The 14915-nt window shown below is 50.7% G+C and overlaps 1 protein-coding gene across 1 annotated transcript in view; it reads right to left on the bottom strand.

Annotated features, from left to right (window-relative positions):
* The window catches only part of LOC104343520 (syntaxin-binding protein 4), a 35878-nt gene extending 22018 nt beyond the window's left edge, over window positions 1–13860 (bottom strand). Inside the window, exons 1-5 of the mRNA XM_086473268.1 lie at window positions 13814–13860; window positions 12079–12152; window positions 6499–6594; window positions 5604–5673; window positions 4526–4600 (exon numbers count right to left, since the gene is read on the bottom strand). Coding sequence (XP_086329394.1) covers window positions 4526–4600; window positions 5604–5673; window positions 6499–6594; window positions 12079–12152; window positions 13814–13860 — 362 coding nt within the window. The remainder of the gene's footprint in view (window positions 1–4525; window positions 4601–5603; window positions 5674–6498; window positions 6595–12078; window positions 12153–13813) is intronic.
* Window positions 13861–14915: the final 1055 nt, after the last annotated feature.

Here is a 14915-nt window from a genome sequence, read left to right as displayed (position 1 = left end):
ACAATGGCTAAAAAACTCTTAGTCAATGGAAATGCAACTAGTCTGGCAGCCCTTATGCTCTTTAAACCTGGCTAAACAATGCAAACCCGATCACCAATGCATGCTGTCAAACTCTGCTATAAGCAAGGGCATGTATGACTTGAGCTGTCTTTGTTGTTGTTTATTTCATGTCTTTAAGTTCATTCACAAAGAAGTATTTATCGTTATTTGCTCAGGAGCCTGAACAATGAGCTTGGAGCCCAGGGTTGCTTTGCAAGCCTGAGACCAGCCCAGATGTTTGCTGTAGGGACGATGTGACTAAATGCTACGTCACGCCCCACTGTCTCAGCTCCTGCTTTGTTGGTCAGTCCTGCGAGCCCCAGTTCCACCAAGGACATAAACACATGACTAACTTGAAGCACACGCTTATCCCAGCAGCAAGCAATACACTTTCTGGTGTAAATCTCCCAAGAATTAATTTTGTGCTCAGTGCGGTATTTGAAGGAATTTGCAAGCGGGCAGATGATGTCCAAACATTGCCGATTAATGAACGAGAACGCTGAAGGAATGCCAACAGGTCTTGCTTTGTGCTTTCAGACACTATGAGACTTCAGAAGATGCTTTTCATATTTAAAATGTGACCCTAACTAAAGCATTCTGAATTGTCAGGTGCCCGCAGGACTAAAACGCCCGGCTTTATTTAAAAAAAAAAAAAAATCATGTGGTTGTATTAGGTGGAAAGTTCATCTTAATAATCCCTTCTCCAGCTCTTTTTCATTAAGATGCAGACATTTGAGGTCTGGAGGATCCCTGTAACAGAGCTCGGACCCGCACAGCCTTCAGCCAGCCCCACGGCACCAAGTGGGATAATGGGGTTTGCCAGCAGCAGCCAGCTGTGGGCCGACTTTGCTACAGATTAAGCAGCGGGGGGTCAATCTTCCTCCAGAATATCGTTGGTTTATCTCATAATACCCTTTTGTCCTGCCCTTTTGTTCTTGGGAGAACAAAGGGTGAATCCTACATCAAAGGTTATGGGAGAGCACAGCGTCTGGAAACCCCAGCTCTGCACCACAGCTGGGGGAGAAAGAGGAGCCTGTGACACCAGCCAGATTAACAACTTGTCCCAAAAAACCCCAAAGCCTGCAGGTCAGTGGGAACCGTGAACCCGAAGCACTGCAAACACATCACAAAAGCAGATTTTCTCACACCCAGCTCGCAGCAGCTGCAGCATTTCCACCGCTGTCCGGGTGGGATGAGGCTCTAGAGCAGCAGCTCCGGCACAGAGCCCGAGTCCGTCCCGGCCCAGTGCTGCCGGGGATGGGGCTGTGCAGAGCCAGCACACCCTGAGCTGTGAGCCCCCCTGCACTGCCTGTGCAGGGCAGCATGTCACGCTGCTGCTGGGCTCTGCTTTCCCATTAATGCCGAGGACGCAGGGACATGCTCAGGTGCATCTCGGCCTCTGGGTAGAGGATTCGTGGTTTTCCCCAAAGAGCAGCCAACGGCCCTGGGACACCCCAGGCTTGCCAGGGTCAGCCCCAGCACTGCCTTGCAGTTTAGCACCAAGTGCTCAGACGGACAAACCCAGGGGCTGAGCCGCCACTGGCCCGCACAGGGCTTGCAGGAGAAAAGGGATTACCTCGCGTTGGTGCCAAGCCGGGCACGGACTCCGGCAAGAGCCTCCGCTGATTCCTGGGTGTCAGTTGTGCACTTGCAGGAAAGCAGACTGCTTTCCTCACTGCTTGTTGTGCAAGCCCTATTGCACAGCGACCCATTTTCAGCGAGCTGACTGTGTGTATCATGCAAAGATGCAATAAATTTAGCATTTTATCATGCGAGTACTAGGAGGTGCAGTATAAACTGGCTCTCTCACAGTGATAAACCTGAAAGACCAGGGTGATATTTGTGCAACACACAGAAACAAGGAACTATTGTAACTTTCAGGCTGAGAACGAATAAACAATAATTATGCGTATGCAATAAAATTATTCTCATTAGCTAAAAGACGAGCACAGACGAAAATCAGATCCAACCATCATCCAAACCCAGCGTGTCCAGCTCTAAATCTGAATTTTCTGCTTTAAGACCTAGCATTACTGCCACTCTCTGCAGCATGTCTGATGCGACAGGCTGAAAACATGCATCTTCTACATGCCAGGACTGAGTTCCATTAAGAGTACAGGTAATTTGGGCCTATAATTAACTCCAGGGACAAATAATAGCGTTTGAGTCGAATTCACCCGAGGGCAACCACAACAAAATGCTACTCGGCTGAGTCACTGGGAAAACTGGCAGGCGGGTTGGATCGTCTTCCAAACCCAGAGCCATTACGTTTCCTCCTCCAGCGTGCCTTGTGCACTCAGGGCTTATGAAGACGACCTGCCTGCAAGTATCTGCAAACACATCGAATCACACTCCTCCCCGTGTCTTCCTTTAGCTTTCACGTCTCGTGAGCCACTTTGCCGGGCAGCGGGAATCTGCGAGGCTGCCCTCAACTCATGGGAGTTCACGGCACAGCAGCTCTGTAGGTATCGCTTCCAGAGCTGACAGTGCCTGGGAAGTCAGAGAGCCCCTTTCAACCCAGACAGAGAGCTGGCTGCTCACCCACGCCTAAGGACAGACTTAAAAGGTAATAGGGCATCAATAAAATAAAGACAAAACTAAAGGAAAAAAAAAAAGTAGAAAACAGAAAAATCTTTCCCCCGTTTCCACAGCCCTTAATCCTGGAGAAGTGCGTTCGTGCATTAAACCGTTTGTGAGATGATTATGTAAGTGAAATCTCTGCAAATCTTTAAAAAAAAAAAATAAATAAACTGATTACTTCCCCACTCTCCCACCAGCTAACCTTTTGCAGATTTAACAGATAACCAACAGCAAACGGAGGCCAAATAAATTGCTTAAAGTTTCGTTGCCCTCCCAGTCGCCCTCAGTCGGTTTTCAAGCAGCTCCTTCGCGGGGCGGCTAGGGACGGCCGACAGATGTGTGAAGGAGCTGGAGCTGCCGACAAAGCCATGCGTGCGTATGTTTTGAGAAACATCTGCTGCAATTTAAGATATTAGGAGGCACGCCAAGATGCCTGAGCAGCTTGGAGCAGATCAGCATGGGCAAAGGCAGAAAACCTGCTTTGAGGGTTCTGGCTGAGAAAGAAAGTGTTTCCCTGAGCAAGCCCTGCTGCGGATGGGTGCAGGGAGCTGCTCAGCTGCAGGAACCCATCCCTCCTGCTGGGGACCAGCCCCAACAGCCACCCAGAGGGGACAGCACGAGATATCCACTGCCATTTCCCCCCAAGGCAAGCGCAGGGGACTGCAGCAGCACAGAAGTGCATCCTGCGCATCCTTACTCAGACCAAAAGAGGGTTAAACTCCCGAGTCCAGCTCTGGTGACCTGCTCGCTTCACCCAGTGCTTCCTCAGCAGCTGCTGAAGGACTTGCATTAACATAATAATTTGAGATGTTATTTTCACCAGCAGAGCATAGGTAAGAAGCAGTCTGTCATTAATAGCAAATAATTCTTCCACCAGTATATTACTGTGTCCAAATTAGTCTCATCACTGTCATTACAGCACTCTCACTATCCTGCTCAGGTGGTAACGCTCCACAGCTGCTGATGGATAAGGAATGAAACCATCATCTCTGATGCTAACGGGATGTGGGTACATTGAGCAAACGACTCTGTGATCTTCAGCCACCCACACGCAGTGCAAAGCCTTGGCGCCACCAGCCTCCTGCCCACGACCACGCTTTGCATAAACCCACTCATTTCAGCGGTTCCTGGTGCACCTCACGTTTCCAGACCTGTGTTTCTGTTCAAGGGAGAGGGTGCCCTAGCACATTGTGCCAGATCTCCCAGGGGATGTGAGCAAAGACCCCACTAATCCCATACTTTGTTTTCCACAGCCTTGCCCTCTCTTATGACACAATCATTGTCACACCCAGCTTAAATCCAGCCAAGACAAAACTGAACTCTTTCCTTCTCCTTTTGAATCCTCCAAGCCTCTCTACAGAAAGCAAGGTTTTCCAGGGAGCGGTGAGGGGAGAGGTTTCAGGGAGAAAAATGCTTGTCCTCTTTGAGAAGAAGGAATCCTCTGGGGAAGGAAGACCTTAACTCAACATGTCTAACTGGAAAGGAAAGGGAAGATCCTGCTGTCCCTGTACCTCTTCATCCAAGGCTCTGTGCAGGATGGGATAAGCCTGCATAGGCAGCCCAGCACCACACAGCAGAGCTGAAGGAGCCCACGCTGTGCTGTAGCCAAGGCTGGAGCTGCCCTGGTCCTCACTGGTGAAATGCCTGCAGAAATCTGCTCGGTGCCGGCATGCCCCACAGACCCAGTACAGTCTGGGCTGGAGCCAGCTTTGCAACTGGAGCCACCAGCTTTGCTTCCCTTCCCATTACAGCTCCAGCACGTTCCCACCAGTGCTCAGTTATCAGAGACCCTCGTCCACCCCCATCTTCACCGTGAGCTTTGAGGCTGGTTAGCTCGAAGGCAGTCCAGCTGCAGTGCCGGCAAGTGCCACGATCCCCCTTCCCAGTGCGAGATGACACCCCTTACCTGGCATCGTCATCGCGGGCTATAAGAAGGCGCATGTGGCTGGTGGCCGATGCCGTCCTCAGGATATCCACGGCCCTGCAAGACAAGGACCACAACACGTCAGCACCGGCTCACAGCGGCACTCCACCAGTCTCACCCAGCCACATATCAAAGCTCGCAGCAAACTGGGCAGATGCCCATAGCCGGGGCAAACCCCACCAGTAACGAAGGGACCTTTTTCAGCTGGATGCCCCTGGAACAGCCCCATCCCCTGCCCTGGCAGCGGGGCCATAGGGCAGCCAAGTCGCAGCCTGATTTTCCCACTTTTGCAATAAATGAGAAGTCCCCGATAATGAAGCAGACCCAGAAGATAGATGTGGTGGTGAGTGAAGACCTCCCAGCATCCCTCAGGAAGTTTCTGTCTCAGGGATGGCAGCTTTCTGGTTCAAAACACATGCATCCCCGTGGGAGGCAGGGCAGTGTGCCGGGGGCCAGACACAGCCTCCCTGCAGCTGCAGAGATGTCCTCGGGGACCTCCTTCAGCAAACCCAGCCGCTCTGGGGGTTTGGGAGCAGGAGAGACTCCTTGTGTTGCTTCCCAAACGTCCATCCAGCCTAAACACACTGCAGGAATGCAAGGCAGCTGCCGGCCAGCACTGGGTTTAATGGAAAAGGAGTGCCCCAAAAGGGCAGGACTCCTCTGGATCAGTTAATAATTTTCTCGGCAGGGAGCTGAGGGCCTGGATTCCAGATCTGGAGGGAATCACCCACACAAAGCACTGGCTAATCTCTGGTGCTGGGAGCTGTGGAGCTTGCTGAGAAGCAGCAGCAGATGGAGTCGGGGTGCCAGGAGCTGTTACCAAAACCAGCATTTTGGGAGAAATGTCTGAACATCTCACAAATACAATTTGCACCCAACTATTTTTATATAGAAATTTTTGTTTGGTAATTCCCAAGTTGGCCCTTGGGAACAACACTGGCTGCACCAGAGCACAGGCAAAGCAATGCCCTGGTGTCCTCTGTGCAACCTTCAATCTAAACCACTTCACAGAATTATACAAAAACAACAGGAATGCAAAATTTCCGTTTGGATATAGTACCTCTCGCTTGTAACCCCAATTAAGGATTCTCCATTGACCTCCAGGATCTGGTCTCCTGGCTGCAGGCGCCCTGGAAAAGGAAACTAATGGATAGAAACTGCAGAAAATACAGCTTGAAGGGACTGGGAGAGGTTGGGCAGTTCCTCCCTTTGCCCAGAGACAGGATGAAATATGCATAGGTCGTTCCCAAGATGCTCATCTAACCTGTTTTTCAAGATGTCCATAGATGAAGTTTCTGCAACCTGCCTGAGCAGCCCCTGCCAATGTCGCAGCACTTCTGCTGCAGTAGGAAGTTGCGAAAGTGAATACCAAAACATGCAGTAAAGCTTTTACTTAATTCAGTTTGAGGTCAGGTAGAAAACCACGAGTGGCACTTCCACCTGTTCTGGATTTATTTTTCTTTATTAGGTGGAAAAATGATGTTGTAACATTTGAAACAAAAAAAAACCCCAAACAAAACCGAATGCCACCTTTCTGGCTTAAGTTATGAAAGGTGAACTCTGCAGAGCCCTGCCTAATACCTCCTTATTTAAAGATACTCAGAATGAAATCAGTGACCGAGAGCAGAGCTGGATTTGTAAAAGGATCTCTGGTCATTTTGAGGCTACAGGCAGCAAGTGGCACATGGGAAAGGACAGGCAGCTAAGTGAGGTTCTTTGTGTGGCAGAGGTGGCTCTAGCTTTAAAGACACAAAGCAATCGTGTATCTGCTGTAGATGCCAAGCCAAGGCTGCCCTCAGAAGTTACCACGATTGCCACAGTAAAAAAATACCCCCCACTGCTGGAAAATCTGCGAGAAAGCACCTGGAATGTCTAATAAGGCAACTTATTAAATGAATACACTGGGCTTTGGCTTTTCTCAGACTTCGCAGTACTCCACACCACGTTTCACTCACCGTCTGTGTAAGCAACACCCCCTGGAAGGATCCTCTTGACATAAACTCCATATTCTTCTCCAGTGAGTTCCTTGATGCCACCGATTACCTTAATACCTGAAGGAAAAAGAAGTGCCCATGACGCAAAGGCAGAAGAATTCCAGTTTTCACAGGTTGTCTTGGAGGGACGCAGCCTCCGGTACAGCTCCCAGGCACCCGGCACCGCCTGATACCCCTGTTAAAAACTATGTGTGCAAAGCCCCGTGTATCCCCTGCACTGCACAAACAGTGGCAGAAGCCACGGGATGCGGCCGCTGATACAACACAAAGGCTAAAGGCATCTGGTAGCACCGCTCCGAGCAACGGCTACAGGGAGATTCCCAGAAAGGCACAGAGAAGGAGCGACCACCTTCCCCAACCCCAAGTTCATGGAATCACAGACTGGTTGGGGCTGGAAGGGACCTTTAAAGCTCACCTAGTCCAATCCCCCTGCCATGAGCAGGGACATATTCAACTCGATCAGGTTACTAAGAGCCCTGTCCAACCTGATCTGGAATGTTTCCAGGGAATGGGGCATCTCCCACCTCTCTGGGAAAACTCTGCCAGTGTCTCACCACCCTCAGGATAAAAAAATTCTTCCTTCTATCTAGTCTAAATCTCCCCTCTTTTAGGACAAGGAATAATGGTTTTAAACTATATCAACAGGCCCTGCTAGAAAGTCTGCACCCATCTTTCTTATAATCCTCCTTTCAGCACTGCAAGGCCGCTCTAAGGTCTCCCCAGAGCCTTCTCTTCTCCAGGCTGAACACCCCCAACTCTCTCAGTCTGTCCTCACAGGGGAGGTGCTCCAGCCCCCCGAGCATCTTTGTGGCCTCCTCTGGACCCGCTCAAGCGGGTCCAAGTTCATCACTGAAGGGAAAGATTCTTGTTCTGCTGTGGATGTGTCAGCCTGTGCTCATGTCCATGGTAAGGCTTGTCATAGGAAACGTTACTGGGGACAAGCATTTCTGGCAAGACCCAGGTTTAATGCAGTGGTGAGACCATCCTTGCTGCAAGCTTGCCCACCTGCCCGGCACCAGCAGCATCTCCACTGCAGCCTTTGAAGCTGCCACTGATGGCAGAGCTGCACATCAGGAGCAGCCCTAAGAGCAGCCCCTTTTTACCAGCGTTTGGAGCTGGGAGGAGCAGCCCAGAGGCAGGAGCCATGGTGCAGTGATGACCTTTTCGATGGCCCCGAAACCCCGCATTGTGACAGAGTGGCTTGGAAGCCCTGTAGCACCTTGGCAAAGGGCTCGTGCTCTGCACAGCCACCTCTCCAGCCATGAGACCTGTCCCTGCCAGCGTGCGTAGTCTGGCTGGCAGGAAAAGGCCCAAGAGACTTGTTTGTCCAGGGCTCATTAAATCCTGTTTCAAAGATCCAGGCTGTGGACAGAAGGATTAAAAAGCCTGGCTTTAATTAACAAATCTCTCCTGAGAGCCGCCGGTCAGGCATTTTGCTGCTTTGGACAGGAGGGCACACTGAGGACAGGCGTCACCACAAAGAGGGACACTGCCAGCGTGAAGCCAGCTTCATCCTCTGGCTGCTACCCTGGGCTGATGAGCTGCTCTGAGCCTTGGCGGGGTTCTGGGGTGCACAAAGTGACCCCATGCGAGAAAATCCTCCCTCCAAGGGAGCAGAGCACAGCTTCTTCCCCAAAACACAAGACCCCTTTCTGAAACAAGCAGGAGGGAAGAGGAGTGGACCCTGGATTGGGATTACTTGGGACAACGGCACTATTTCCATCCCTAGTTCCCTTCCTTTTATAACCCCAGCTTTGCTCCGAGGACCCTCGTGTTTTTCAGCTACCTCTAGGGAAAGACCTTTATATTAAAATTGTAATTAAAACCATTTTATTACATTTTTTTGTTTCATTCCTATATGCACCAATTGCCACTTCTCCCAAGCACAAAACCCCAGCCCCATCTGAGTGCTGAAGTTTATTGCCTGGACTTGATGCATTAAACCAGACAACTCCCAGGCATCTATGAGGAGCTGTTTTACCAATGGCACTGAGAACTCACAGCAGAACACCTCAGGAACAGGCACCAATGAGGTTCTCTATTGCATTTTTAAAAGAAATTCACTAAAATTGAAAATATTGCCCAAAAGAGGTCTCTCTGAGTGCCGTGAGCCTCACCAAGGCACGGGGCAGGTCAGGCACCTGCAGACCAAAGCAGGCAAGAGATGCTGCAGCCCCAGTCCCTGCTGACAGAAGGTACAACCTGCTTATCACCGAGGATGCTCAACTGGAAACCTTTGTGGCTCCTGACTGGGCTGGGGTAGCTGCCGGTGGGCTTTGCCACCAGCTGGCAGATAGACCCTGGGGAGCAGGCTTGCACTTGGGATGGGTTTGGGGAACCCTGGCGTGGGGGGGGTCCCACAGAGGCAAAACTGTGTCCGTCCCCCTGGATGGGGAGGACACTGGAAGTCCAGCTTAAGCCAAGGTGATGACTGAAGAAGTCAGCCTACGTCTTTCTTCACGCCGGAACATGAAGTAACTACCAATGATAGAACGCGTTAGACAAATCATGTGAAAATCTGCATCTCAGGAAAGGCGCAGCTGTAGTGTCACCCAGCAACCCAATGGCTTGTGACTGGCTCCTCTGCCGAGGTATCAAATCAATAATGACTCATTTCCCTTTTGTGTCTGCAAATCAATTGTAATAATGCCTTAATATAGCTGAAGTATCTACAAATCCTACTTTATCCCAGCAATGTCAGGAGAAAATCCGATCTTGTTATTAAAATCAGCGATTACTCACAGTATTGCCCCCAGACACACTCAAAGTTTGAAGGGGGGGGGGGACGGGGGACGGACGATGACGACCCCTGACTTTCAACTCCCTTGCTGGCAAATCGGCTCTGCCCACGCTGCCTTCCCATCCGTTGCCTCGCCATGGAGGCACTGCAGATGCCAGTGCTGCCCCCCGAAAAATGCACCGGGGAGTCCCCGCCAGGGTGGGGAAGAGAAGGATGAGGAAGAAGAAGGGCTCACCCCTGCCAGGGCTCGGACTAAGCCATGGGACAGCCTGGGACTGATTGCAACAAAACCAAATCATCAAAGACTGTGGTGGTAGCATTCCTGGGAGTCTTTATATTTTATAAACACTTACTTCAATCAAATATATATTTGGGACCCCGTGTAGGTGAATAACAGCTCTTTAATTATCACAGCATCAAAGTCCCGGTATAATGCTTATTAAGTCATACTTAGGGCCAGATAATCTAGCCTATTTTGGATCCCTCTATTTAATCTTGCTTTTCTGGCAAAGGTTCTGGATCTGATGCCCAGGTCCCCAGTATTTTCTCTTTTGCAGAATAAATGTTTACAGGGAAACTCCAGGTGGGCGTACAGGTTAGACAGACCGCAAAGGCATTTTCCTTAGATTCTTAGCGACCCTACAGATTTCTTCAAGACCGTTGAGCTTCTCTGGTGCATCTAATCCTGCTCCCACTACTGCCAGTGCCACAGTTCTCAACTTCTCAGGCTATAATCTCACCTGCTCTCAGCTCCCTATACCATGGGTCAAGGGGTGTCCTGGCTAATCTGGTTGTTTAGCCCAACTGTAATCATCTCCGGTGCACCCTGACCCCACCAGCCGTCATGCCGCGCTCCAGGCACTCCACACGGAGAGAGGCCACCCGCTTTGCGTCTAAGCTAGCAATGTTCAATTACATTTCCCTTAATCCCTCTGTTGATCTTGCAGCTCCGGCCAGCTTTTTCTGTCTGGAGGAAGGGACAGATTGGAGGTGAGTCACTCACTGCCCTGTCCTAAGAAGATGAAGGTCAAGATAATGGGATCTTGGTGTTTCTGAGAAATGCTTCTTAATCAGCACTTCCCTTTGATGGCTATTCTTTAATTCAATGTTCAGGTTTTAGGAGCCACCAGGTAACCCCTTTGAACTTCTGCTGAGGTTCACATGTGGGTTTCCACCTAAAGCCACAGAGCAACAGACCCGGGGCCAAACGCTGACCTGCCATGCCAGCAAAGAGCAGGCTGATGCTGCTTTAAAGAAACTCTGCTGGAATAACATCCACAGTTTATGGAGGCACCTTTTTCCCCCAAAAGACATATTCTGAGCAGCTACACCTATGGCAGACACAGGGCTCCTGCAAGCATTGCTTGTCCTCAGCGGAGAGGGGTGATTTCAGGAGGATGATGGCTTGTCTTGGGTGTTTCAAGACTCACAAGAGAGGATGAAAAAGGCTGACTACTGTAACAGAAAATCCACATCATTATACCTTCCTGCAGCACATCATACAGGGTCTGCAAGATCCTGCAAAGACCCTCTGACCACAGACTCGGGGAAAGGAGGAGTATTGGGAACCAGCAAAGTGGCTCACAGTGGACTGCAACGTCTGTGCGCTTCTTCCGGAGGTCAGTGACAGCCTGGTCAGGCTTTTCTGGGTCTCCTGCTTTAACAAGCTAATCTAACCCAACAGCTAAAATCCCATCAACTCAACCAAATCCACCTCTGGAGATTAAAATATCATATTCACTGAGCAAAGACGTTTCTCTGAGCTCCTGGGAACCTCATGAACAGAAGACCAGGAGAAGAGTCAGCAAAACTGTTCCTCCACAACAGAAAGCCCCGTTACCCAAGAGCTGGAAACAGCCAATAATTAATCTATGATTAATCTCAGGTCTCAGGAAACTCGACCTTGTTTCTCTGGTGAGTTTGACTTCTCAGGAGGGGTCCCCAAGTGGCCACGCAGGGACCTCACCAAGGGGCCCAGAGCTGCCCTACGGAATGATGGGCTACATTTGCAATTAAAAATGAGGGAGGAGTCTGCGTGATGGACCTCGAGAAATCCTGATGCAAGACTTCCAATTTTTCATAAAGTCCATAAAAGAGCACCAGTATGAATACTGAATACAGAGGTCAGCTGAGATGCCATATGGGATCCTTTTGGGCTCAGTTACATGAACGTGCAGCTTTTCCTCACATTCTGATGGACATGATGGTCTCTTTTCCCTTCTCTTCCATGCTTTGATGTTCAGAGTACCATGGAAGGACACCTGACTCGTGGGCCAAACTTTCCAAAGTAACTCACACAGCCCATCCCCAGGAGAGCTGCAATGCCCTGTGTTGCCTGTCAGGGTGGCTTCCCAGGGGGCTCTTCCTGCAGCGGGGTGGGGGCAGCTGGCAGGGACAGGCACCTGGGAAGTGCTTGGGATTTTATTGACTTTTTATTAATACAATCTTTTAAGTTTTAAAGTGTTGTGGTTTTTTTAAAACGTTAAATGTTAATTTAATAAATTCAGCAATTTCTGAATCATCTTTCCCCCCCGCCACCATGCTGCTCAGGGGAGGGGCACTGGCCCTGGGCTCCTGCACAGCTCTCAGCACTGCGGCTGCTCACCATCAACAGGGAATTAGTTGGGATTTCGACCTTATTTTAACCTCCTGGCTCCAAAAGGTGCTCTCAGATGCTCGACACAGGCAGGCACCAGAGCCAGTATTTCTGTGAGATATCAGACTTCACACAGGCAGACACATCACGACACAGGTGCTGGGGACAAGGGGGATGTTTGAGCTTGCAGAAGTTCAGCACTCACCCAGCCCGTTTGCACAGTCGTAGAAATCAAAGCAATGCACGGTTCGATCCATCCCATATGGTCCCATGAGTGTCCTGGGAGAGAGAAGAGAAACCTCTTTCTTTCACAGGCTAAAATGAACAGATGCATGGATGCCCAGCCAACATGCACACAAGCGCATCCTTCCCACCACCCTGGACGTTGCCCATGGAACGATGTAGACACGCAGGGTGAGGGACACGGCCCTGCATATTAAGCCTGCACTGGCAAAAATCACCCCCCTCCCACCCCCCCTGGTGTTTATACAGATAAATGAGAGAATATGTGCAGGGCTGGCCATCATCCTCCCCACCCAGCAAATCTGATGGACCTGTCTGTGATTCATTACCCGAGATTAACGGGGCTGGACAGCTGTCCAGCTCCCGGGAAATGAGATCAGAGCTCGGACCGATGTTCCGGGAATAAACCAGTTTCACAAATACGAACAGCCTGTAACGAATACAGCCGAGTGCGACCCGCTCCCGAGGTTTTGTGAGGCAGGCAGCCCCCGGCCCTCTGGCAGGGGGTCTGGAAAAAGGGGATGCAAGAGCTGCCGAGCCACTGCAAGTCTCTTCCTTGCCAGGCCGAGGCTGGGAGCTTTTCATCACAAGCCACAGCGGGTGGAAGAGCATCATACACCTGAGATCCCCCCATGCCAAGTAACTCTCCCAGCTGCCCCACAGTTGCCCCCTAAACACCCTCTGGCAAGGTGGGTCTCCCAAATAAGTGACACTGCAAGTGCCCGGCTCCACTCTACTCTGGCTGGGGACCCTGGACTCCACACCCAGGACCACTGCTGCTTCTCGTCCTTGGGTAGCTCGTGGTGGTCACCTCCGTGAGGATGGGTGGACATTTGATCTGAGAAACCCAGAGTAGGTGTGCCAGGTGGGAAACCAGGGGCGAGGGGGTTCCAAAACACTCCACTTCCCAGACTTTGAGTTGCAAGGGAAAAGCCATTTCTGAATTAGTATTGGATCCCAAATCTGGATGTAGCTGAGGAGGGACAACACTATGGGGCAAAACAGGCTCGTCCTAGTCCAGCGGGTGCAGGAGAGGAATAAATCTCGGAGACTTCTCTTTTCGGCATCGAAAATACCTGTCAAAATATCAGGCTATTCTGCAAAGCCAGTAACACCCACCTCTAAGATTCTGACTGGAATCTTTTTCTCCTTGTTAAAAATAATATTGATAATTCTTGCAACGTTTCATATATTCAAGAGGCTGGACAAAACCTGGCAACATCTGGCTGTCAGAAAACAAAGCTTGAAGGTGTCCCAGGAAGCCAGAGCTGCCCCGGGCCCAGGCTGGTTCAATTTACCATCCCGGATTTTCAAAGTATTTTGAGTAAATTGACGAGGCAACTCCACCGTGCGCAAACAGAAATAGCTCAAACTGAAACACGACATAAGGACAGAGGTTTCAGTAATGCAGATGCCTACTTGATATGATCAACTTTTATCCCCGATCCAACACACGAATGGCAGAGCAGAAGTGAGCTTTGATGATACTAGAGACGCAAGAAACCCAACAACAGGCGCTAGTTAGAATGTCCCCAGCTCTTTTTGCTGTATGCAAACCATCCCTGCCACTGAACCCTGGTCCAGTGGAGAAGCCACAGCAGATCCCTCTTGATTCTCTAGATGGAGGTGGCCACCAGGACCCCCAGGGCTGCCCCACACCCCCTCCCCAATCCCTGCCCAAGCTGCGGGGGGAGTACCTGCTGATGATGATGGCTCCCTTGTAAAGGACAGAGACGGCAGGCATCTTGCTGGTGGCGGCAGCCCAGCCCTGCCGGGTGCCAGCCACTTCGATTGGGCAGGAATCCGTTAAAACGATGGGGGGGTGGCAGGGAAAGGGGGAAGTCGTAGGGGGTCACGTGGTCTCCCCGTATGCATGTTAATTCCACCCAACATTAACACAGATCAGCTAAAAACATCTCCAACTTTAGATTAAAGCTTATGCAAGGCAAAGCCACCACGGCCCATCGCAAGCGCCTTCCCGAACAAGCCGGGAGGGAGGTCCGCCAGCCCCCCAGCAGCACTCTCGCACGCATCGTTAACACAGTGGGGTGATTATTTGGGTGCATCCTGTTGTGCATCTTTGGGAACAGCCCCTCCAGAGGTGGAGGGCAGCATTTGGGGTAGGACACGTATGCTCACCACCCCTAAAGGCTTAAAATCTGTAGCAAAGCCTTGGAAGAAATAACAGACTGTAGCACTTAGGGGGGTGGTTGTTTGGGTTTTTTTGTTTGGTTTTTTTTTTTTTTTTTCTAGCATCTTTTCCAGCCCACAGCATTTCTTCCTTAGTACAAAGCAAGTTCAGCTGCTCTACTATCTGTTGGGAGGTCAGAAGTATGACTTGCCTTTAAACATCACCTTCCACGCCTGTCTTGGTGCACATCACCCAGTGGCACAAGCAGCGTGACCCCTGTTTTGTGGGATGTGGGGATGGAGGGATGAAATGAGATTATCCAAGGTTGGCCAATGAGCAGGGATGGAGCTGGAACAAACCACCTCAGGGTCTGGCAGAAGTAGAGCTGTGATCTTGGTGGGCACAGTGTGAAATGAAGAGAAATTCCCAGGAAACATTGTCCCCTGAAGCTGCGGGCAGTCGGAGGACACAGGTCCTGCATCCCTGCCAGCTCTGGAGGACAGCTAAGGTCATGGCTCTTGGCCCTGACTCCACCAACGGTGTCTTCCTCGTGCTGTTCCCACAGCATCTCTCTGCAGGCTCCTGGCCAGACCCCATTAGTGGTACCAGACCTCGTTAGCTGAGCATCAGCGTACATCAGCCCAGCTCAACTGGGGATCAGATGTGGA

This window comes from Leptosomus discolor, chromosome 14 (genome assembly GCF_034619465.1).
Source record: "Leptosomus discolor isolate bLepDis1 chromosome 14, bLepDis1.hap2, whole genome shotgun sequence".
NCBI classification, from domain to species: domain Eukaryota; kingdom Metazoa; phylum Chordata; class Aves; order Leptosomiformes; family Leptosomidae; genus Leptosomus; species Leptosomus discolor.
Note: the sequence above shows the minus strand (reverse complement) of the source record. Positions and strands in the feature narration are given on the sequence as shown.